Raw genomic sequence first — 23,021 nt, 5'->3', positions numbered from 1 at the left:
CGTGACGGCTTCACGCGTGACGTGCGGTCCTGTCTAGGTGTATTGTCCCGGGATTCAACACAGCGTGTGTTGAGCCGGTCGTTCGAGGCGTGTTTGCGCACGCTACTGCCGATACGGAACTGTGCGCTCGCGTGGTGAAGCTGGACCTGGTTCGAAGGTCTGTCTGCCTGCGTTACGCAGACGAGTCGGGCCGAAGGTGAACACGGGTTAGGTGGTCGATGCGAAGGCCGAGTCCCGGCGCCGCACGACGCGCCGTCTGGCCAGATCAGCTCCGGCGCCCCTTCCTCGCCGTCTCTACCGTTATGACCCCCCAATGAAGCGCTTCATGCACAGGCAAAGTACTCTCATCTCGTCTTTGCTACCTGACAAGAGCTCTCGCGGCTTGTAGGCGTTCCTGCTCTCCACGATCCGCCGCCGCGCCGCGTGCACAGCTCGTGATTGCAGGCCCCTGGCAAGCGCGACTGTCACCCTTTGCCGGCAGACTAGTATCTGCGCAATCTTTGCACAGCTGTTGCTCCTCTGCCTGCCTAAAGCAGTCGCCACAAGCCATTGAACCGTATTGCGCTTCAAGTATTCGAGTTCCGGACTTCCTAGAATATCGTCAAGTCAATCAAAGCACCTTTAGATGTCGCCCAGAGCTTCGTTGCCGCTTTATCGAGCTCGTCGTAGACATTCGGCTCGCCCAGTACATGCTGCACTCTCTTCAAGCGTTCACCTTGAGCTGGGGCACCCTGTCGCGCCCCCGTCTCTTGCGCCATGGCTCCCGACATTGAGTAGGTTTGTTCACCACACCAGGCTTGATATAAACCGTGAACGGTTAATCGACTCGTCGAGACGAGCAAGTCGTCAAACGTTCGTGGCGCGCGAGGCTCTCGACGAATCGGTCAGCTGACCAGGACTGCCTTTCGGTTCCGTCGAGCAGGCACTCTTGGGACATGACACGACTCAAAGTAAGAACATCCTGCATGCTTCTAAATTGTCTTGAGAAGGGCCGAGAGATCGAACAACCGCGATAAGCTGTTCGACGCTCGGACACGGGCCTGGCGAATCCATGACAACTACCCCATCAGGAAGAAACGCGAATCGCTCCAAATACTTAAATCAAGGGATCTGGGAGGTTGTGGCCTAGTATCCACTCGTCGGTAAAGCCTGGAGTGCTCCTGGTATCCATCAAGGGCGGTATTTACTCGGTGAGCAGAGCTTGCTTTCGTGTTCGCGCTGGTTGAGAGTCGAGACGGTGCGATCTCGCGCATGTCTCGCAATGCCGCAATCGTCTCGTGGAAAGTCTGCAGATCCGCGTTCCAAACGATGTCTCAAGCGCTCACCGGAGTTCCTCGAGCTGAATTGCGCACGCTCAGACGCGATTTCACATTCGCTGCCAGACGACTTCTACCTGTCTGTCAGGTATCCAAGCGTCCCAGAGCATGTCGAAGGTTGTGCCAGGTGAGGATGAATCCCCGCGCGGCCGCGATGAGCTGAGGTTTCGAAAATGTCTCGGATTCCTCGCCTCAGTGCTGTACTCATCATTTGGTCGCTCCGCACTCACCGACAGATAATCTCGCAGCCCACAGAGGCAAAGTCGACTTCTACAGCTTCTGCAACGCCCCGCGCAGCCCGCTGCTGACCGAGCCTCGGTACTCATTTCTTGCTTCTCCCTGGTCTCATCGTTCGGCCAGCATGGCACAGACGTACTCGGCCAACGACGATGTCAGCAGCGAGTCTCTCGGAAGTCTCACAAGCGCTCAAGCAGTGCCGGCAGGCTTCCCGGCTCCCGCAGAGAACGATGCGCCTCATCCATCTGCCCGCCATCCTTCGCGACCGAATTCACCGCTTCTCAGCGATACGACGCCATACTACATTCCATACGCATCGAACAAAGTGAACCAACACGCCTCGGTGCCCCCTCAGCCTCGATCCCACCCTGCAGATGGACTCGCTACTTTGCGCCGAACTCTCACCCCCGACCTCACCCACAATCCGTCCACAAATCCGATCACGTACGGCAATACGCTCAAGGTGGTTCAGTGGACACCTCAGCGCGGAGAGGAGGGCACTCAAGTGACGATCATTCTCGACTCGGCCGCGATCAACTATGCCGAAGGCAACCTCCTGAGTCCATCCGAAGCAAACTTTGGTCCGATCGCGTCGGACGCACCGCCTCACGCGCGAGTGAACCGCAAGTTTTTGGTCGAATTCGGTCGCGCGCCGGCTGCGACAGAGTTCACGCGCGCACAGGCGATCGACGGGAACGGCGTCGGCGAAAGCATGAACGCCGGGCCGAACGAGAGCGATGCGTTCGTCGTGTTGACGACGTTCGCGCCGTCGAGAACGTTGATGGGTCCAACGAACGAGCCCGTGCTGGTCACAGTCTCCGTAGTGGACGACGAAAACACTACTCGCGAGTCGACGATCATAGGAACTTGGGACCAAGGCGTTGTCGGTCAGTCGTGCATGCACAGCTTGTATATGTACGGCCATGCGTACTGACATATTGCTTCTCACCCGCAGCCGTCCCGTCACGCCACAACCTGAAAAGGTCGGGAGAAGAGCTTGTCAGTCACCGCGAAGGTCCTGGTATCGAGAGTAAGCTTCTCCTCCGCCAATAACGGTACCTCCTGCCGAAGCCCTCAGACATTGACATTTCTCATCGCGATCAGGTCCGATCGGCGCTCACTCCCAAACGGGCAGTCCGGTGCGACCGAGCGGAGAGTGGAACGCTCAACATGCCATTCCAGCAATCCGCACGAGCTCTGCCGAAGTCGACACTTCGATTCCTGCTTCTTCCGGTGTCCATCCACCTGCGTCTACCCACGACCTCCTGAATGGTCAGCCCGAACTGGTCCGTACTTCGCAGATCCAGGCTTCGAAGCAAGGCTCGGGTGCATCCTATTCGCACAAGGTCGTTCTCAAGCTGCAGGGAGATCTCAACACGATGGCGATGGGCTGGTCGAACGAAGAATGGCAGAATCGACGACGGTTGATTCAATTCTGGCCGCAGCAAGAGGGCAACATTGTCAATGTTGCATTCCGCCCCGTGCCGCAGAACGAGTGGCAGCCCAACTCGATCACAGTGTCGTGCATTTTCCGCGACGATTGGAACGAGTGCTTCGTCACTTCAGTCGACACGATCTACCTGCTCGAGGCGCTCGTCGGGTCGCGGTTTTCGGTCGAGGAGAAGAACCGCATCCGGCGCAACCTCGAAGGGTTCAAGCCTCTGACCGTATCGAAGAGCAAGCCCGATGCCGAACCATTCTTCAAGCTCATCATGGGCTTTCCTCAGCCGAAACCGCGAAACATCGAGAAGGACGTTAAAGTTTTCCCATGGAAAATTCTGTCCAACGCGCTCAAGAAGATCATGAGCAAATATGTGCGTCTATGTAGTCAAATCTTGCCGCTTCGGATCTGTAGCTGATCTCACTTGGGCCTCGTCAATCAGTCCGCAAGCTATCCCATCAATGACGACGCTGCTGGCTCATCGGGTGCCGCACCCTCTCCCTCGCCCGCCGGTAGCTCCGGTGTCAACACATCTGCGTCTGCGAGTGCGAACACCAATGGTCACCTCGCTGCTCCCGTCTCGCCGCGCCCGAGCAAGTCGCCCAGCGTCGCTTCGCCTCAAGTTGCGAATGGCTCTCCGCGAGTGCCCCAATCTCCGAGCGTCATGCACTCTGCCTCAGCTGGTCATTTCTCGCACGCCTCGACTCCGCATATGAGCCCTTCGCCGCGAGTGCCGAGCTCGGCGTTTGTCCCCCCATCACCCCAGCTGCACTCGGTCCCTCATTCTCCCGTCATGTCACCCTCGCCCCAACGCTTGAACGCTTACAACAACCCTCGATTGGCTTACGAAGTGCCCGCGACGTACGATTCTCGAGAGTACGCCGTTCCGCAACACAACCTGTATAGCGCCGTACCTTCGACATCGGCCGCGGTCGGGGGCGCAGCTGCAGGCGGCACAGGACCAGCTCCGGGAGGCAGTCAGCTGTTCCCCTCGGCCGAAGATTACGGAGTCAATTCACACCACCTCGCGCCCCCGAGCGCGACCCACTACCGCTCGTACTCGGAAGGATTGCCTCGAACGGCTCAAGACTCGCACTCGGCGATCTACTCGACGGGGACATATCCCGGATATGACGCTCCATCACACCCGGCAAATAACTACTACAGTCACACAGCGTCGCAACAGCCAGACTGGGCGACAGGCCAGACGCAGGAAGAAACCCGAGGAGGAGGCGCAGCGATCAGCGGAGAAGGACTTGTCACCAGTGAACCGCCTGTTTCCGGCGTTGGAGTGGCAATCGGCGATCGAGCCGAGAGCGCTCGGTCGTGATCTCGAAAGGAAGAACAAACGCCTGGTCCCCCTCACTCGCTCCAAGATACCCCTAAACCCCGGTGGCTCGCCCATCCCCTACTTACCCCCCTTGTCTCTTCTGTCTGTTTGTCCTCTTGCTTGATGTACCGGTATGGTTCTCGCGCCGGGTCCTCTCTCGATCGTCGTTAGTTTTACAAAATCGTCGTGTTCCCATCCCATTTTACCCTCCTCGTTTGCCAGTCTGTACCGCGGGAATCGCACTTCGTCTTGAAACCTGTGTGCTGAGCGACTGCTCCGACCAAGCGGGGACAGTTCGAGAGCGGTTCTCGCGAATTCGGGAACGTTCTGCGAGGTTCCAGCGGGCATAGGTCTGACTCTCTCGACTCCTTGTGTCCGGTTGACCTGTAGTGATCTCCGTTGAACTCTCACGAGACCAAAAGTGCCTGCCACCGAGAACCAAGTGCGCGTTCCTGTAGCCCGTGATAAATTCGTGAACCATTTCACGCTCCTTGGAATTCTCCATTCATCAATCATGACTTCAGTTGTCGGACTCGGTAAGTCTTGCGCGAGAGTCTACCCGTGCCTGCCATCAGGACTGATTCAGTCCCTGGCGCCGCCTCACCAGATATCGGACAGTACGGCTCCAAGGTGAGAACTTTCTCCAAGATTTGCGAACCCCTCATCATCGACCCGACCTCGCGGTACAGCTCTTGCGGAGACCTGGGAACATGTATACTGATTCCAGCGTCTCTCTGGTATAGATTGGAGCCGCCCGCAACCGCGGAATCGACATCCTCGTCAACGAGGTGTCCAACCGTGCCACTCCGTCAGTCTTGCCTTTGGATGTGTGTGAGATCGCGCAAGACCGCTGACTAGAGCCTCGTATCTGTATCTGTAGCTCGCTCGTCGCGTTCGGCCCCCGTTCGCGTGTTCTCGGTGAATCGGCCAAGACTCAGGAAACTTCCAACTTCCGCAACACCGTCGGCTCGTTCAAGCGCCTCATCGGCCGAACAATCGAGTGCGTCTGAACCGACACCGTCTCAGTTTGTTATTCCTTGCATGCGTGCTGACTTGTGCTCCCGCTGCAGCGACCCTGATGTCGAAGTCGAGAAGAAGTACATGAACGCCGAGGTTGTCAAGGTTGGCAACACCGTCGGTGTCAACGTGGGTGTTCCTCCACATCATCCAGCTCACTGGTCGCATGAAACTCAACCGCCGGTCGTCTGATTTTAGGTCAACTACCTCGGAGAATCTACCGAGTTCTCGGCCACCCAGCTCTACGCCATGTACTTGGCCAAGCTTCGCGACACCGCTGCCAACGAGCTCAAGGCCGCTGTCAACGACGTCTCAATCGCTGTCCCCGTCTGGTACACCGAGGCGCAACGTCGCGCCGTTATCGATGCTGCCGAAATCGCCGGTCTCAACCCTCTCCGCCTCATCAACGACACTACCGCCACCGCCCTCGGTTACGGTATCACCAAGACCGACCTCCCCGCGCCCGAGGAGCCTTCCCGCAACGTTGTCTTCGTCGACATCGGACACTCGGACTACACCGTCTCGATCGTTTCGTTCAACAAGGGTCAGCTCGTCGTCAAGGGTACCGCGTTCGACCGTCACTTCGGTGGACGTGATTTCGACTACGCGCTTGTGCAGCACTTTGCCAAAGAGTTCTCGACCAAGTACAAGATTGACGTCCTCTCGAACAAGAAGGCTGTCTTCCGTCTCTCTGCCGCCGTCGAGAAGCTCAAGAAGGTCCTTTCGGCCAACGCCCTCGCCCCTCTCTCGGTCGAGTCGATCATGAACGACGTTGATGCCTCGTCGACTATGAAGCGTGAGGAGTTTGAGGAGCTCATTGCCCCCGTTCTCGAGAAGGTCAACGCTCCCCTCGAGCAAGCGCTCGCCGCTTCCGGCCTCACCAAGGAGGACATCGAGTCGATCGAGCTCGTCGGAGGCTCGACCCGTATCCCGGCTCTCAAGCAACGCATCCAAGACTTCTTCGGTCGTCCCCTCTCTTTCACCTCGAACCAAGACGAGGCCATCGCCCGTGGTGCCACCCTCGCGTGCGCCCAGGTGTCGCCCGTCTTCAAGGTCCGTGAATTCAACACTTTCGACTCGCAGCTCTTCCCCATCGAGCTCTCGTGGGAGGCTTCCAAGGACGCCGCTGCCGACGAAGGCACCAACATCCTCGCCTTCGACGCTGGCAACGCCATCCCTTCGACCAAGGTCCTCTCGTTCACTCGCTCCGAGGCTTTCGAGCTCGAGGCGAAGTACGCCAAGCCCGAACTCCTCCCTGGAGGAATCAACCCGTGGATCGGCAAATACACCGTCAAGGGTGTCAAGCCCTCGGCTGAGGGTGCCAAGCAGCTCGTCAAGGTCAAGGCGCGCCTCAACCTTTCGGGTTGCCTCTCGTTCGAGGGTGCTACCCTGATCGAGGAAGGTCCCGAGGAGATCGTTCCCGAGCCCATGGAGACCGAGGCTGCTGCCCCTGCCGCCGAGGGTGACGCTGCTGCTCCCGCTGAGCCCGCCGCACCCCCTAAGAAGGTCCGCAAGACGACCAAGACCGCTCTCCCGACTTCGGCCGCCGGTCTCCGTCTCGACACCTCGGTCGTCAACGACTACAAGGAGAAGGAGGGTCAGATGTACGCTTCTGACAAGCTCGTCATTGAAACCGAGGTAAATCAGCTTCTCGTTTCGGCATGTCGCGACTATGAGTACTGACTCGATCTGCCGCGTGGCATTCGTGACTGTGCGCAGGACCGCAAGAACGCTCTCGAGGAGTACGTCTACGACGTCCGAGACAAGCTCGAGGGACCGTGGAAGAAGTACGCTTCGCCCGACGAGGCCGAGAAGCTCCGCGCGCTCGCTTCGCAGTCCGAGGACTGGCTCTACTCGGACGAGGGAGAGGATGCGACCAAGTCGGCGTACGTAGAGCGCCTCGACAGCCTCAAGGCTCTCGGAGGACCCGTTGCGCTCCGATACCGCGAGCAGGACGACCGACCTCGCGCCGCGTCGCAACTCCGAGAACTCCTTCACGACTACCAGGAGAAGGCCAACTCGCCCGACTACCAACACATCCCGGCGGACAAGTTGCAGATCGTGATCGAGGACGTTGCCAACACCGAGTCGTGGCTCTCGAACAAGCTCGCGTCTCAATCCGAGAAGATGCCCTACGAGAAGCTCTCGATCACTTCGGCCGAGATGCTCAAGAAGAAGGAAGAGTAAGTTATTCGCATGTGCTGAATCAAAGTAGGACAACTCTGGCGCAGTGTGCTCACCATCGGGTCATCCTCTTTCGCACAGGCTCTTCAACAAGATCCAGCCTATCATCACGATCCCCAAGCCCAAGGCTAAGGTCGAGGAGGCGGCCAAGCCCGAGGAGGCTCCCGCCGCCGACGCCGACATGGCCGACGCGACCGAGGTTCCCGTCGAGGGCGAGAAGGAGAAGGAAGCCGGCAACGACATGTCGGTTGAGGAGCTCGACTAAACGCATCCCGCACGACCCGCAAAAAATGAAATGAGCGTCAAAGTGGGCGTGGCGCTTTTGAGTTTAGAATCCTGGAGGAAGCGAGAGGAAAGAGGAGGTATTTTTTCCCTTGAGTCTCATCTTGTCGGATTTGTGAATACCTTCTTTCTGTTGATGAAAGACATGCGACAAATAGACCATCACATTGTTCTCTGTTCTGCGCTTGCGCTCGCGCTCGTCCCCGTCGCTTAAGCGTGATCGCCGTAGCGAGTGCGGCTCTTTTTACAGGCTCACATTGCTATAGTAAATTGTTGTCGCATGCACAGACAGGCAGGTTGACAGCGAGAGGATTGCCCTCGTCATCATACATACCGCGAGAGAGCTCGCGAAGGCGCACGGCTCAGCGCGTTATTGTTCTCACTCGTCTCTCCGGTACGACTGTAAATCGTGAGTGCTCCGTTGCCCTCTAGTGTCCTGCTGGCGTAGTCGCGCATGCGGGTGCCGGAACTCCTGCGCTGACATCCCGCTCGTTCGTGTTCCCCGTCATCCTCGACATCCGCCTCCGATCCGACTCTTTCGCAAATTGTACAGCCAGCTGTACATACCGCAGTCATGTCTCTACTGTATTCGACCCCAGGCCTAATCGCGTACGGAGGCCTGACGCTCGCAACGCTCGTCGCGGGCTACATCACCTTCACCGGCTCGGGCACCCAGTTCAACCCGGGTTCGTTCCTCGAACAGACCAGTCCATATGCATGGGCGATGACGGGTGTCGGGCTCAATATCGGGTTGAGCGTGGCGGGCGCCGGATGGTCGGTTCCCCTCCACTCCCTTGTTTGCCGAGTCTTCTCACTAATACGCTGACGTTGCTCTCAGGGGTATCTGGATCACGGGAGCTTCGATCTTGGGAGGTAGTGTGAGAACTCCTCGGATTCGGACCAAGAACTTGATCAGGTTCGTTGCCTCCTGTCTCTCAGTTCATGTTCTCTTCCGCTGACGCACATCCTCGAACAGTATCATCTTCTGCGAGGTGAGACGAGGACCGGAAAAAACGAAATCTTGCGTCTGGTCGTGAAGCTAATTCCATCTCTCCTCGTGTGCTCGCGTGTGTCGCAGGTTGTCGGAATCTAGTACGCACTCAGGTCGCAATACTGCATATGACTCTCCCGTTCGCGATAATTGACCCTTGAATCTCATCTTTGAACAGCGGAGTCATTACGGCCATCGTGTTTTCGGCCAAACTCGGCGCATCACCATCGATTGAAACACTATACACCGCACGCAACTACTACACTGGGTTCTCGCTGTTCTGGGGAGGACTCACAACAGGCGTGTGTAACCTCCTGTGTGGTGTTGCAGTCGGCATCTCGGGATCGAACGCGGCATTGGCCGACGCAGCCGATCCGCAACTGTTTGTCAAGATTCTCGTCATCGAAGGTAGAACAATCTCGCTAGCACTGCACGAGAAATTCCACGCGAATGGTACTGAGCATTTCACGGATCGGGTTCAACAGTCTTCTCTTCGATTCTCGGACTCTTTGGACTTATCGGTATGTCCTTGCTGGATCACGAACGCTTTTCTTTTGGCCCCGGGCTGACATTACTCCTGTCGGATTCAGTCGGTCTACTAGTGTCTGGTAAAGCCGGCGAATTTTCCTAGTACAGCCAGAGACCCGTGGTTATTTCCTTCTTCTTTCACTGTTACAAGCAGTTTATCCGTTTTCTTCTTGCTTTCGTCACCATTTTTGTGCTGCCAATTTACTGCTCGCTTTGTTTTGCAAATGTTCGTGTTCGCTCTTTCGTCATTCACGGCTTCCTATAGTCAGAAGCCTCTGGTGACTAGAGTGTCTGGAGTGTCTGCAGGTCGCACTCGTACTACGCGAGCTCAACTGAAGTCTCTCGTAATTCACAGATCCAGCTCAGGCGACAGATAAAATAGTTTTTTCAGGGGCAGGCGATACATGGGTCGGGCAGGTGAATTCTCACAAACACAATATATAGACAAAGAGCGATAAGGGATAAGATGGATCAACAGGTGCCGGAACAAGGACGTGGGATTGTTGTTTCGAGCGATCAGAGACCGGTCCAGACAAATTTGTCCGACAGTCGCATGAACGTGCATCGACGCCAGAAATTGATCTGAGAGTACGGATACAAAGTCTGCAAGGAGAACTCGGGTTAGCGCTCTGAACGCGACGGACGAGAACGGTAGAAGAGCGACTTACGTGACAGAGACCAGTCTTGGGGTCGACATACCAACTGACTCCTCCGTCCTTCTCCCACACTTTCTTCTTCATCTCACTTCGGATGTCCGTCATGAACTCGTCTTCAGCCTTCTTGGTCACTTCGACGTAAGGAGCAGGAATGAGGAGTTGAGGTTTGCGCAGTTGCTGAAGGATGGGTTTGATCAATCGGAACATCAACCTGCAGACGAACCTTTTCCGTCAGTTTCACAGGAATGAGAGCAGTCGTTTCCGGAGATTAAAAACTCACGTGATTTGACATTCCGAAGTGAACAGTACAGAAGAGTGTCCGGTGGCAGACTGAGGTCCCATCAACCAGAACTGTCGTGTTCGGACAAAAGAACGTCAGTCCTCGCCCTTCCCTCCAAGGAACTCTATCGAAAGGGAAAGACGCACAAAGTTGGGGAAGCCAGAGACGAGGGTCGATTGGAAGGTCTTGATTCCATTGTCGTTGAGTTGGTTTTGCAATTGAACGCCTTCGTCGTTGTAGATCTTGAGGGGGAAGAGGACTGGATTTTTCGCAAATATAGGCGGTTAGTCCCGATTGACACTGCTGGACAAGCTCAAATGCGACATACAATCCATAACACGGAAACCCTGCGTACAGAAGAATCGTGAAGACGTCAGCAATGGAGGACATGGCGCAATCTACGACTTGGGACTCACGGTGGCGAGGACGATCACATCAGCTTTGACCTTTCTACCGTTCTTGGTGTACACCGTGTCGCCCTTGGCTTCGGTCACGACATCGTCGGCAATGAGCTCCATGTTGTCATTGTGAAGCGACTTGTAATAACCGCTATCAAATACTCGCCGCTGTCAAGAGTAACATTGTCAGTAAGTTTCGATCGCATGATTCGCAGATTAGATCGAGCCTACCTTGGCAGCGATATCAAAGTCTGGCTTGAGCACGTCCCAATATTTTTTCGGCGCGACCTCCTTGATGCTGTCAGGGCAACCGGGGCGTATCAGTGACCCGTTATCGCGTGGTAATACCACGTAGTAATCATCGACGAGGAGAGTCAACTCACTATGCAACGGTATCCTTGACGGTCTTTTGCCGAAGTTTCTCGCCACTTTCGATATCGACAATCTTGAAGAAGCTTTCCATGGTGAAGAAGATCATTGCACGCAGGAACCAAGCGAGCTGTCGCAAGGGATCGAGTCAGGTCTCGTTAATACGGATCAGAAGAAACAGTGGCGAGCTCACTCCGGGGACCCATCGCATCAAGAATCGCAGCAGCCAATTATCGGGAACTGGGATTCGGCGTAGAATGGATTGGCGAGACCGCGCGATCTGCGTGACGGTGCGACACTCTTTGACGATTTCGGGAACAATCTGAGCAGCCGAGCAGCCTATGAAAGATAGCGAGCGAGATGAGCACAAGGGGTTCCGATAGAACATCAGATGGAACGTACCGTTGCCAACAATGACAACATTTTTGTCCTTGATATCGACCGAGTGGTCCCACTGAGCAGAGTGGAAGACAGCGCCGTTGAACTCTTTGGGGTCGAAAGGGGGGTTGTTCGGAATGCTCAAGCCTCCAAGGCATGAAATGAGGATGTTGCACGTTCGAGTTCGAACCTCTTTGGTCTCCGTATCGCGCACTGACAGGGTCCAGAGACCGGTCTTGCGAGAGAAGCGAGCTTCTTCGACAGCGGTCCGGAAGACGACGTAGTCGAGGTTGCATTTGGCCTTGACGTCGTGGAGGTCTATCCCACAAGACACGTTAGCCAGGACACGAGACCGCCCGCGAGGATTTATTGACGCACAGTTGAGGATCTCACGTTGACCGGCCCATTGCGTCGAAATGTTGCGTGGGGGTGCGAACTGAAGAGAAGCGAGGACAATTTAGTAGGTGCGCGTACGCTCACTAGGCGATTTACAACAGAACAGAAGCCACTTACAGAGAAGGAATACAAAGAGATGGGAATGTCGCAGGCAGCTCCGGGGTACCTAAAAAGGATCGGAAAGGGTCAGCGGGAGAAGACAAAGACAATACCCATGGATGAATATGCGACCTACCGGTTGTGATTCCAAGTACCTCCTACATCACTGCTCTTCTCACTGAAGGATGCAGAATGCGTGATGAGAACAAAGTGAGGAGGAAAGTGCACAAAGGGAGAGCGCTCACTAGACGAGGACATCGTCGAATCCCATCTTCTGCTTCATCTGAATGGCAGCTGCCATGCCAGACAGTCCAGCGCCCATGATGATGCTGTCTCAGTCGAGGAGTAAGCTACAAGTGGCGGGTTTGGAGAAGCACGCGGGTGCGACTGACCAGCCATAGTGATCCTTCTCGTCTGCGGCCGAGGTCTGCTGGTAGCCATCCCAGGTGGTAAAGTGTTTCTCAGATACAGACATGGTAAAGCTGAAGGCGACGGAGGATAGGTGATGAAGGAGGGAGGGAGAGAGACTCGCCGAAACAGGCGACGACATGGGTCCGATCAACTTTCGGCAAACTTATCCGGGGACCTTCCGATGTATTTCTGCACGTGCACTTTTTCGTCTCCTATCAAGCGGCTTGAATTCGTGCCGACTAGCCGGAACGTGAGTCTGTACCGGGCACGTCGCAATAGGCAATCTGCTCGTTCGCCGACTCGAGTCGAGCACTCCGGACGGAAGGAAACTCGGATACTATTGCCACTGGGTGGCCGGCACTGATTTTTCTGTGCTCGTCAACCCAATCTGCAATATCGAAGTAACCCTATACTTGGGGCTGATTTGCGTGACGCTTCGCGGGTGATGCGGGAACGCTGAACAGCAACCACTTTGTCTACTGGATATCACGAACCTCGCCTCGCTGACGGCTGGAGGAGGTGTCTGAGCTCAAATTCCGATTCGATCCTGGACAAACGAGAAAGTGAGCTGGAGCGTAAGCTGGAGATGCCTGCGATTGGCGAACTTGCAGCCGTCGCTCCGATCAAGCGCTCGTTCCCCGTTCTGCCTTGATTCGTGAACGTTGACCTCATACGGGCTGCAGCCCATTGCGGTTAACCTCTCGGGCCCCTGAAGAAAGCTTTCCAACCACATTGAGAAGCTGGAGTCAGGTTGGCGGGCAGTCGAGCGACGGACGGAGGCGCGTGCGAAAAGCGTTCGTCCCCTTGTTCGCGCACACGCCCCTGTCAGGGTTCTCGTCCTCACGCTCGCGTTCTCCTGAATCGCCTCCTCCCCTCTCTTTTGCCTCCTATCTCCCTGAAAATATCTCGCTCACTCCCACTCGCCTTCGAGCAGGGCACCTCCCCACCCTTTGCGGACTGTGCTAATCTTTACTGCGCCTGGTTCGATCGCTGCATCTCTGCGTTTTCCCACTCATCTTGCCAGCACTCGACTAGGTGCGACTCTACATTTGCCTCGCCGAATTGTCTACTCGAGAGCTGACATTGGGATCGTCTGCCGTAGTTCTTGACATCCCGCAGCCTCATGAAGATTGATAGCCCTCACGCAACGCTACGCCCTCGACCGTGGTCTGCTTCCGATCTCGGCGCCTCTTATCAGCTCTCTTCCCCCCTTCTCGGCCCTCTTCACTCGTACTCGTTCCCACCGGCACCTCGAACTGCAGATGATATCCGTCGACTGGACGATACAGACGATCCAAGTGCAGCCGTCTCTCCTTTCGACTGCCAGTTCTCCTTTGAACCGCCCATGCTCTCTCACTTTCTCTCGCCCGAAGACAACGATGGTGCAAATTACGGCGGAGAGGACTTGCCGATGACCCATGAGGACGAGCGAGAAGCAGCTCTCCCGGAAGCGCCAGGACCGCACCAATTCTCGACTCTGGGTCGAGCCGTGTACGAGGGTCAAGATGCCCGTCAGGTCCTTTCGTCTTTCTCCTTTGCAAAGCTCCTCCAGCCTCCCCCTCACGAAGACCACCTTCCCTCTCCGCCACCGACACATCGTCCTCGCCAATTCCTTCCATCCTTCCAGAGGGCTTTTCCGAGTCCAGACACTTCGAGAGCAGCCTCTCCCCTACCTTCGATCTCGGAAGCTCTGCGACTTCAATCTCGCGTCCGTCAGGATACTCCGGAACAGCCAACCTACGCGTTTCCTCCGCATTCGCCGAATGACAACGAGCGTAATCCCTTGCTCAGATCTTCACCCTTCGCTCGCTCACCAAACACCTTGCACGCTTCTGAGCAACACGCGGGGGATCAAAGATCGGCAGCATCTACTTCTTCGACCCCGAACGCGCACAGTGTTGGATTCATTCCGCCCAAATCGCACAAAGCTGGATCAACGGCCCGCAGATTCATAGTTCCTTCCGCGGACGATCTGGATTCTTCTCAGGAAGGCGCCAACTGGCGAGGGGACTCGCGAGTCGCAAGTAGGAAGGCGAGACCCAAGATCAACCGTTCGGTCGCGGGACTGTTTCGCCCTTCGGTGCAATCAATGCTGGCGCCAGAGCTACGTGCCGAGCTTCCGACCAAGATGCCACCGTCAGCTGGACAAGGGAGTCGAACCGGCCGTCCCTGGAATCCTCCACTCAAAGCGCTCGAGCTCGATTCGCTCATCACGAAACGGTCGCGAGGGAGGAAACCGCCCCGGCTATCGCCTCTTACCGCCGATCCCAGCGGATCATGCGCCCAAGAAAACCCGAGCCTCGGATCGCAGAAGGATTATGCTGGAGGGAAGCAAGACAAGAAAAAATCCGGCGAGAGGTCGCATTATTGCCAAGTCCAAGGCTGTGGCAAGGTGTTCAAACGCAGCGAGCACCTCCAGCGCCACATCAGGTCGATTCACACCAACAGCAAGCGTGAGTCTGCTTTGCTAAATCTGTCTCACCGCGCACGCTCACCGGTTTGATCGCTTCTTCGGTTGCAGCGTTTCAGTGTCAGTGGCCAGCTTGCGGCAGATTCTTTTCGCGCCACGACAACCTGAACCAACACGTGAGTCTCTCTTCTTGTCGTCACTGCCCAGCGCGTACCCTGTCTTATGTCTTGGAGAGCGAGGCATAGTTGCGAGTTCACCGCGAACCGAACCTCACCGACAAGGAATTTTCCGCACAGATCGCGGCGTGCTTCAACCGAAAGCTCGTGCCCCAAGCGATTGCACGCAGATCGACGAATTCGACTGAGCCACCGCCGTCTCCTCCGCTGTTGCCTCCCCCTCCTCCTGCACATCGCGGTCTGCTCCGCTCTTCTCTTCGTTCGTCACAGACAGAGCACCGGACGCACGTGGTTCCCTCAGCACCACCACCTCACATGACCGGCGTCCTCGACGAGCCTTACTCGCCGCCGCCTGCTCACAGGAATCCCGGGCCAGCTTCCGCCTCTGCGTCCGACAGCCGTTCGGACAGCCCGGACCCGCACGTCGCTCCTGGATCCGTTCTCGCGCTGGAGGACGACAATATTCGGAAGCGAATCGCCAATGCTCCGACTACGCTTGAACAGTTCCAGACCGCATCAGATCGTGCACGTCGCTCAGACTCGTGCTGATACTGGAAAAATACCAGTGCTTGCCTTAGCTGAATTTTTTCCGCACTCTTGTGTCTTGACATCTGCAATCATAGAGCTTGGAATCTTGGAACACATTTGGCCCTTTGTCGCAAGCTCCACTGGGTTTTACTGCCTTCTGGATCGAGCAAGAAGTCGACCGAGATTTTCATAATTGGTGGGTTTGGTTCCTCTCAAACCGTGATAGACGTGCTCAATTGCTCCTACTCACTGCGAGCCGACAGAAAGTTGAGTTGGTCCTTGCGGGCAAGATGAAAGATGAAACATTTGTCGCGCGACGCGCGCTCGTTTAGTCTTGCCTCTCTTCACGCGTCGCACTCGATACCATCTCGACATGTCAAGCTTGTTTGCGGCTGGAGGATCAGGAGGAGGTGGCATGTCGTCCTCTGGGATCAAGAAGGGAACATACACGAGTTCTACCCCGCGTCAACCAACCACCACAACCACGACGTCTGCTTCTCGTAGCAACCATCATCATTCGAACAGTCACCACGCAGCACAATCGCCGCAAAGGATGCTTTCGAGGGATCAACAGAGCGAGGTTCAAGAAGCGTTCGAACTGTTCGACTTGGACAAAGATTCGAGGTTGGATTACCACGAGTTCAAAGTCGCGTTGCGAGCACTCGGGTTCGATTTGAAGAAGGCTGAAGTTCTCAAACTCATGCGTGAACGGAGTAACCATCAGCAATCGCGTGAGGAAACGTCGGGTCAATTGACGATCGATCTCGACAACTTCTCTCAAGTCGGTAAGCTCTCCCCGCTGATCCGAGATTTCTCAAACTCCCTTGTACTGAATTGGCACTCATAATGCGTGTTTCACAACAGCGGAAGAGCTAATCTTGTCACGAGATCCGCTCGACGAGATTCGACGCGCGTTCCGGTTGTTTGACGAAGAAAACTCGGGCAAGATTTCGTTCCGGAACCTGAAAAAGATCGCTCGAGAACTTGGCGAGAACTTGACCGACGACGAACTGTGAGTATTTGGAAACAAAAACAGAACGAAAAGCATATCGTCTCGGAAAGGCTCATGACAGGTTCGTTGGTTGATCAGACAAGCGATGATTGAAGAGTTTGATCTCGATCAGGACGGAGAAATCTCGGAGCAAGAATTCATCAAGTGAGCCCTGGACCTATAGCTCGTCTTGGCAACAAAAATGCGAGAGAGGAACTGATGTTTGCGGTGGTTTTGAATTTTGCAACAGTATCATGTCGGATACATCCTAAGCTCCCTCTTCGTCTCGATTTCGTTCCCGCTCGAAGTCGATCTCCTGCTCCGCCCTCAATTCGACCCACATTCCTTCCTCCCCTAATTCGACTTTACCCACGTTCCACTCGATGCCGTCCTCATCAAGTCCGAGTTCTCGCACTGGCAACTCCAACTCTCTCGGTTCGACGACATGTCTCTCGACTCTCAATGCCCTGTTTGTGTCCTCGCCTCGAGAAGACGACGATGTTGAGGATGGAGGGTGAGAACCTAAAGCGCCGATCCCGAGTCGTCCATGGTCGTTGTTCAACCCCCATCCAAACAACCGATTCGAATCGTCCGAGATCGCAACGGCGTACCCAAACGCGGCTCGGATTCGAGTGATGCGAGATCGAGGATCCGAAGAGGACAGGGAAGGAACCCGAGTTGGGACTGGATTGTAGTAGGATTGAGACGGAGGTGTGACTTTGTACCCTAATGCTCCGTACCCTGTTGTATACACGTTGTTGCGATCTGTCGTCGTCACCCGCGGAGAGAACGAGAGAGAGGGCAAGGTAACAGTGGGTTTGTCAGCTTTCGTTCACGTCCTTCCACGATTGTCCCCCGGTCCTCCTCTTTTTCCAACAGCGATCCGTTCAGATTTTCATGTCTTGTATTGTATTAGCTTTGTTGACCGGTAGTTGTCAAACTTCTTCAACTCGAAGGAATCGGGAAATCCCTCAGTCGAATCCGATGGCCCCGGCACTTGTACTTGTCCTCATGACGGATCCCCGTTGCTTCTGACTCGAGAATTGGGAGGGTAACGCTCACCATCTAGCATCATGCTGAACGATCCTCCACATTGGTAGTCGACGATCCTGCGAGGTTCGTCAAACCCTTTTGATTCGTGATCGAGAGCGAGGCGAGTTGCAGCGAGTAACGGTGAGCTGATCTGGTCAATCTTGCGACCGTGACCCGCTTGAGCGTATTCCTTTTCATTCAGAAGCGTGAGAATTTTCGAAGTACAGTTTCGGACAAGAGATGAAGAGGGACTGACCGAGTTGCCCCAGGTGTACACTTTGCCACTGTGGGTGATCAACCCCGAAGTGTCTCCTCCAGCAAAGATTTTGGCAACACCTCCTTCTCGCTCAGTGATCTCGGACGAAAGCGGGATCTGGGTCAAGGTGTAAATGTCCGAGATGGATTCGGGCCCGAGTCCGAGCTGTCCGTCCGTGTTGCACCCGGTACCGTAGATGTCTCCCGATTCTGTCACGTGCGAGCTCGAACGCATGAGTGTTACGCGCAAAGGGGGTTACGAGCGAGACCCAAAGTTGGCTGTACCTGTCAGGACGAGAACATGTTCGTAGCCAGTCTCGATGTCGACAATTTTGCCCGACTGCTGATCGAGTTGGGTTGTGTCGATGAGAGTCGCTCGGGGCAAGAGGTTCTGACGAGGTTCGTCTTGGTCCTGCTCGTCGGGAGTGTGCGAGCGCGAGAAGAGGTTCGGGTGCGAGAGTCGACCGCGCGAGAGATTGCCGATCGAGTACAAGTGGTTGCTATCTTTGTCAGGGGCAAGTCAGTCTGTGGAAGAAACTAATCGCGGGATGACCGGCATGGGATTTGTACCTTGTAGCGTCGTGCTGGACCAGGAGGTAGCTCGCTTGGACGGCAGTGCGCACTTTGAGGACTTGCTCGCCTTCGAACCCTTCGACAAGTCCTCGCGTGCCTTCTTGCGACGCGAACCCAATCCCGAGCTGACCCGACTCGTTGCGACCGAGGGCGATAACGCGGTCAACGCCGTGGTCGTTGCGGTACGAGAGAAGCGAGTGTCCGGTACTTGACGCGACCCCAGTCACGACTGGAGGCGTCGCGGTCGAGAACGTGTCCTGTTCCCTCCCGAGCTGCGATAACCACGTGTTGAGCGGGACCGGCGTGAGAGACGGGTTCGAAGGCGCCTGGCGCGACCATGACGCAGCCTGGCTCGACGCGGGCGGCGAGAGCGGGTTGTACCCGGTCAGCAGCAGGTGCGACACGGTCCGGGTGCCTGTGCGGCCATGCACGAGCGCCATGGGGCGGTTGCGAGAGACGAGAGAAGGGGGAGCGAATCGGAACGGAACCAGTTGATCGCGCGTGACCGTGACTGCGACCATCTTGATCTCCGAATCTCCGGAGCAAAGTCGACCATCACCTCACCGCAGGGATGAGCCCCTCACGAGGGATGACCCGCACTCGACGCACGCTCCTGCTCGCGATCTGCACCGTCGTCGTACTGCACCTGGTCGTGTACCGCTCCACCGCCGCACTCCGAACGCAGCATGTCGCCCGTCTCAACAAGCGCGGACATCCCGACACTCCGCCTGACACGGATGCACTCATCGACTGGCTCAGCATCTACCGCCACCTCGCAAAGGAACGTCGTCCAGCGCTATTCGCCGTCATGACGCTCTGGCTCGTCTTCCTGTTTGCGTTCGTCGGCATCTGCGCGTCCGAGTTCTTCTGTCCAAACTTGTCCCACATTGCCTCTCGCCTGGGCTTGTCGGAATCCGTCGTACGTCGCTCCCTATCCCTCTCGCTCTCATCCGAGTTGCACCGCCTCACCTCCTTGTAACCTTCAAAAGGCCGGAGTCACCTTTCTCGCTTTCTCAAATGGCTCTCCCGACGTCTTTTCGACCTTCTCGGCACTGAGGGCCGACGCGGGAGCGTTGGCGATTGGCGAATTGATCGGCGCAGCGAGTTTCATCGTCTCGGTCGTCGCGTACGTCCAAGTCTCCCTCGCTGCAAACCTCAGTCTGTAACTGATTTCGCGTGACGTCTCTCGACAGGGGCACGATGGCTCTGATCACCCCATTCCGAGTGTCCAAGCATACGTTCCTGCGCGACGTCGGGTTCTTCACGGTTGCCGTCCTCATGACGCTCGGCATCCTGTACGATTCCCACATCCACCTGTGGGAGGCCCTCGCAATGGTCGCACTGTACACCGTCTATGTCGCGTACGTCGCGATCGGAGGGTGGTGGTGGAGTCGCCGCGAGGAGCACAAGCGCACTCTGAGACAGGCCCGCGAAGAGTACGACCACCGGGCGACGGCTGGGCACGATCACGCGTCGCTCGAAGGACTCGATGCTCTCGAAGCTCAACACGAGGACGACACTGACGAGGACGAATTTGAGAATGGAGCCGAAATCGCCTGGGAACCTGAACACGACCAAGGCCGTGCGGTTCATTTCTTGCCTCTCTTCAGTCTCTACCTAGATCTGACATTGTTCGTCTGTAGTCATCTACCTGCCCGGTTCCGGAGCGACCACCCCAATATCTCCTTCCTCGCCTCGAGCACGTCCAGTCTCGCCAGCATTCTCTTCCGATTCCATCGTCTACCACTCCTCGCCTCATCAGCACCGAAGTCGCTCAGTCAGATCGATCGGAGCGATCACCCCGCCTCTCTCTCACTCCCACGGCCGCTCTCGATCGTACTCTCTCGCGAACCCAAACACGGCCGGAAACCGACCTCCTCCAGTCCCACTCTTGACCCATCATCATCAGTACCCGTACCCGATTCAACCCTCAACGGTATCTTCGAACCGGCGCAGCAGCAAAGCGCGACCTTCATTGTTGGGCGCGATCGAGTTTCGAGATCTCGTCAACTCTCTCAACTCGGACCAGAACAACGCGACGAACCTACTTTCCGTGTTTGGTTCCGCTTCAGGAGGACCAGGAGCAGGACCGAAACTAAGGAAGGGGAAGCGACCTGGACATTCGAGAACGAATACAAACCATTCGCTCAGTACGAACGCTTCTGCTGCGACGAGCGAGAATGGATTGAGCCCTGCGAACGAACGTGCGAATGAGCACGAGTGGGATTGGAGCAACGGGTGGTCGAGCACGGAGAACCAGTTTGGGCGCGGCAGGAGAAGAGCGAGCAGTTCTCCCGGAGACAGACCTCTCGGAGTCTTGCGTGGAGGGAACTTGCGACTCGAGGGAGACGACGATACCCTTGCACAACGGATATTGAACGACACTCGCAACAGGAGCGTACTTGACGGGCCAAGTAGCGGGAACGATACGGAGTCGCACGAGGAGAACCCGTGGGCGCAGGAGAACGTCGCCAAGAAGGAGGTCAGGAGGGTGCCTTCGATCATGTTGACTTCCGAGACCGGATCCGATACCCTCATTCCAGGAGTGGAAGAAGTTGGAACTTCGGACTCTTCCATTACGAGCTCGAGTACGGTTCGACCGGGTTCGGCCACCGTTCCAGCAAGATCTTCTCCACTTTCATCCTCTACGATGACTCCTCCATCTCCCGCTTCTTCATCCTCGACTGCTTTGCCTACAAGTTCGGAACGACCTCGCGGGACCGTCTCGAATCGACTGTTGCTCCGATCAATTCTATCGGCTCTCTTCCCCTCGCTCGACCAGTTCGGATCCAAGTCGATCGTCGGCAAACTGACTGCCCTCATGTGTGTCCCGGCGCTACTCGTACTGAACTTGACCCTCCCGGTTGCCGAAGAAGTGACCGAAGATCAAGGCTCGAGCCTGGATTGGGGTCAGGACGGACTCGAGAAGGAAGAAGACAACGAGGCGACCGGGCTTCCGAAAGGGATTCGGTTGCCAGATGACGGGCAAGACAATGATGGTACGCTGCTCGGGGAAGAGGATCATCACTTTGAAGGAGGACAGCAGCAAGACGCTTCGACGAGGGTTGGCAAGAAGCTGCATTCACCTGCAATCGCTCACCCACATTCTCATCACCTCTCGAACGCCCATCCTCATCCAGACGAAGACGTCCAACCCTCGTCAGGAGGACTCTTGCTCGAGGACAGTCCTCCGTCTTCGCCCTGGATCGATCAGCAAGCGAGCGCGAATCCAGACCTGCGCAAGCTCGATCATCAATTCAGGATCGCAAGCGGGTCAGAAGAGACGGTCAATCGGGCCAACTCGGAGTGCTCGTGTGGACAGGATGGGGGAATCGCGTGCAGCGAAGGAGACGGTCGAGAGGACGAAGCCGAGTTGGAGAGACTTGAGTGTGAAGCCGCGAGAAAAGTAACCAGGGGATTGACAGCGGTCCAGTGTACTCTTGGACCCGTCTTCTGCGCATTTGCCCTCTTGGGTGCGTAAATATTTTCGTTTGCGCTCCAAAGATGACATGCTGACAAGCTCGGAACTCTGCAGCCAACGATTTACAATGGTATCAACCTATCGTTGCCCTTTTGATCGGATTGTTTTTCGCAACTCTCGCCTACCGCTTCTTCCATAACCCTCGTCATCCTGGACGCGTCTCGCTCTGCTTCCTAGGCTTCGGTATAGCCATGGTTTGGATCCTGATGATTGTCAACGAGGTGGTCGGTGTCTTGCAGGCAAGTCCCTCTCGCGAACTGTGCAATCGCGGATGTCACCAAAAACACTGACACGGGTTCTTCCTCGGTGGTTTGCAGACTCTGGGTCACATCTTTGGGATCTCGGACGCGATTTTGGGGTTGACCATCTTTGCCATGGGCAACTCTCTTGGGGATCTCGTTGCGAACGCAACTGTAGCTGTAGGCTCCTCTCTCTCTCTTTTCGCCATGACTCGATTCAGAGTATTGAATTCTCGTTCCTACCACAGCGCATGGGTTACCCTTCAATGGCGATCGCAGCCTGCTTCGGAGGACCGATGCTCAACATCCTCCTCGGAGTCGGCCTGTCGGGCACGTACCTGATCGCGACTTCTCCAACGAGGGAACCGATCCATATCGACATGGGACGAACCTTGCTCGTCTCGGGTATCGGATTGTTCGCGATCCTGGTTGGCAGTCTCGTCGTCGTCCCTTTGAACGGGTATCGAATGAGTAAGCGGATAGGTGCAATTTTAATCTTTGCGTATACTGTAAGTACCATCTCTCTCTCTCTCCCCGAGAAAATCGGGAAACAGGAGACTCATCAGGTTATAAACAGGTTGTACTGTCTATCAACATCGCCGCGGAAATTTTCCTGTAAATCGAGTAGATTCGGATCGGCTCCTTCCTTCGTCAATGCATCGTTTCAGCTGCATGATTTCAGCTTGTTGTAATTGAGGCCGATATGTCGAATTTGCTACTGTTACCACGCATGGAGAGCTGGAACCCTCATCGACTGCTGTCCAGTTATTCGGATCACAACTTATACCGATAGACTTACGCACACATCGCGATCCATGCACAGGATGAAGTGATGACTGCCTCTGTACTTTTCTCAAGCGGAATCATAAATCTCGATGTTGTGAAAAGTGATTCGTTACGTAGACGTGAAAGAGAGAGTGTCTACGCAATTTCCGAGAGTAAACGAGCGTGGTAGGAAGTGGGGAGCACCAAAGGAGCGGCAAATCCGGGAATGCTAGAAGAAAAAGAGAGGAAACACCCTGG

General features: G+C 55.9%; 8 protein-coding genes across 8 annotated transcripts; 6 read left to right on the top strand and 2 right to left on the bottom strand.

The window, feature by feature from the left end:
• Window positions 1–1,677: 1,677 nt before the first annotated feature.
• On the top strand, window positions 1,678–4,324 carry JCM15063_002748 (uncharacterized protein; the record flags this gene model as incomplete). The annotated part of the gene is made up of 4 exons (XM_076679078.1): window positions 1,678–2,440; window positions 2,509–2,583; window positions 2,658–3,367; window positions 3,437–4,324. 4 exons carry the CDS (start codon window positions 1,678–1,680, stop codon window positions 4,322–4,324), a joined length of 2,436 nt encoding a protein of 811 aa, XP_076533838.1.
• A 514-nt stretch (window positions 4,325–4,838) lies between these two features.
• On the top strand, window positions 4,839–7,790 carry JCM15063_002747 (uncharacterized protein; the record flags this gene model as incomplete). The annotated part of the gene is made up of 8 exons (XM_076679077.1): window positions 4,839–4,860; window positions 4,932–4,954; window positions 5,068–5,132; window positions 5,205–5,324; window positions 5,395–5,470; window positions 5,540–6,979; window positions 7,061–7,524; window positions 7,607–7,790. 8 exons carry the CDS (start codon window positions 4,839–4,841, stop codon window positions 7,788–7,790), a joined length of 2,394 nt encoding a protein of 797 aa, XP_076533837.1.
• A 591-nt stretch (window positions 7,791–8,381) lies between these two features.
• VMA16 (H(+)-transporting V0 sector ATPase subunit c'') lies at window positions 8,382–9,429 on the top strand (the record flags this gene model as incomplete). Its single annotated transcript, XM_076679076.1, has 7 exons — window positions 8,382–8,581; window positions 8,646–8,723; window positions 8,784–8,799; window positions 8,886–8,899; window positions 8,977–9,206; window positions 9,284–9,319; window positions 9,389–9,429. The coding sequence occupies 7 exons, from the start codon at window positions 8,382–8,384 to the stop codon at window positions 9,427–9,429; spliced, it is 615 nt and encodes a 204-aa protein (XP_076533836.1).
• A 413-nt stretch (window positions 9,430–9,842) lies between these two features.
• JCM15063_002745 (flavin-containing monooxygenase) lies at window positions 9,843–12,377 on the bottom strand (the record flags this gene model as incomplete). The annotated part of the gene is made up of 15 exons (XM_076679075.1): window positions 9,843–9,929; window positions 9,995–10,193; window positions 10,263–10,333; window positions 10,409–10,521; window positions 10,591–10,609; window positions 10,679–10,828; window positions 10,892–10,958; window positions 11,044–11,159; window positions 11,223–11,368; window positions 11,432–11,725; window positions 11,786–11,843; window positions 11,921–11,969; window positions 12,039–12,080; window positions 12,148–12,231; window positions 12,295–12,377. The coding sequence occupies 15 exons, from the start codon at window positions 12,375–12,377 to the stop codon at window positions 9,843–9,845; spliced, it is 1,578 nt and encodes a 525-aa protein (XP_076533835.1).
• Window positions 12,378–13,436: 1,059 nt separating this feature from the next.
• On the top strand, window positions 13,437–15,448 carry JCM15063_002744 (uncharacterized protein; the record flags this gene model as incomplete). The annotated part of the gene is made up of 3 exons (XM_076679074.1): window positions 13,437–14,766; window positions 14,835–14,899; window positions 14,969–15,448. 3 exons carry the CDS (start codon window positions 13,437–13,439, stop codon window positions 15,446–15,448), a joined length of 1,875 nt encoding a protein of 624 aa, XP_076533834.1.
• A 352-nt stretch (window positions 15,449–15,800) lies between these two features.
• CDC31 (centrin) lies at window positions 15,801–16,587 on the top strand (the record flags this gene model as incomplete). Its single annotated transcript, XM_076679073.1, has 3 exons — window positions 15,801–16,212; window positions 16,292–16,439; window positions 16,518–16,587. The coding sequence occupies 3 exons, from the start codon at window positions 15,801–15,803 to the stop codon at window positions 16,585–16,587; spliced, it is 630 nt and encodes a 209-aa protein (XP_076533833.1).
• Window positions 16,588–16,686: 99 nt separating this feature from the next.
• On the bottom strand, window positions 16,687–18,799 carry JCM15063_002742 (RCC1 domain-containing protein; the record flags this gene model as incomplete). The annotated part of the gene is made up of 5 exons (XM_076679072.1): window positions 16,687–17,183; window positions 17,481–17,640; window positions 17,707–17,915; window positions 17,991–18,205; window positions 18,276–18,799. The coding sequence occupies 5 exons, from the start codon at window positions 18,797–18,799 to the stop codon at window positions 16,687–16,689; spliced, it is 1,605 nt and encodes a 534-aa protein (XP_076533832.1).
• Window positions 18,800–18,849: 50 nt separating this feature from the next.
• JCM15063_002741 (uncharacterized protein) lies at window positions 18,850–22,617 on the top strand (the record flags this gene model as incomplete). The annotated part of the gene is made up of 8 exons (XM_076679071.1): window positions 18,850–19,197; window positions 19,268–19,404; window positions 19,472–19,860; window positions 19,922–21,751; window positions 21,814–21,998; window positions 22,077–22,178; window positions 22,247–22,507; window positions 22,576–22,617. The coding sequence occupies 8 exons, from the start codon at window positions 18,850–18,852 to the stop codon at window positions 22,615–22,617; spliced, it is 3,294 nt and encodes a 1,097-aa protein (XP_076533831.1).
• Window positions 22,618–23,021: the final 404 nt, after the last annotated feature.

Source organism: Sporobolomyces koalae, assembly GCF_050403365.1.
Source record: "Sporobolomyces koalae JCM15063 DNA, S_koalae_JCM15063T_v1_ctg19, whole genome shotgun sequence".
NCBI lineage: Eukaryota > Fungi > Basidiomycota > Microbotryomycetes > Sporidiobolales > Sporidiobolaceae > Sporobolomyces > Sporobolomyces koalae.
This window is presented reverse-complemented; position numbering and strand designations above follow the sequence as displayed.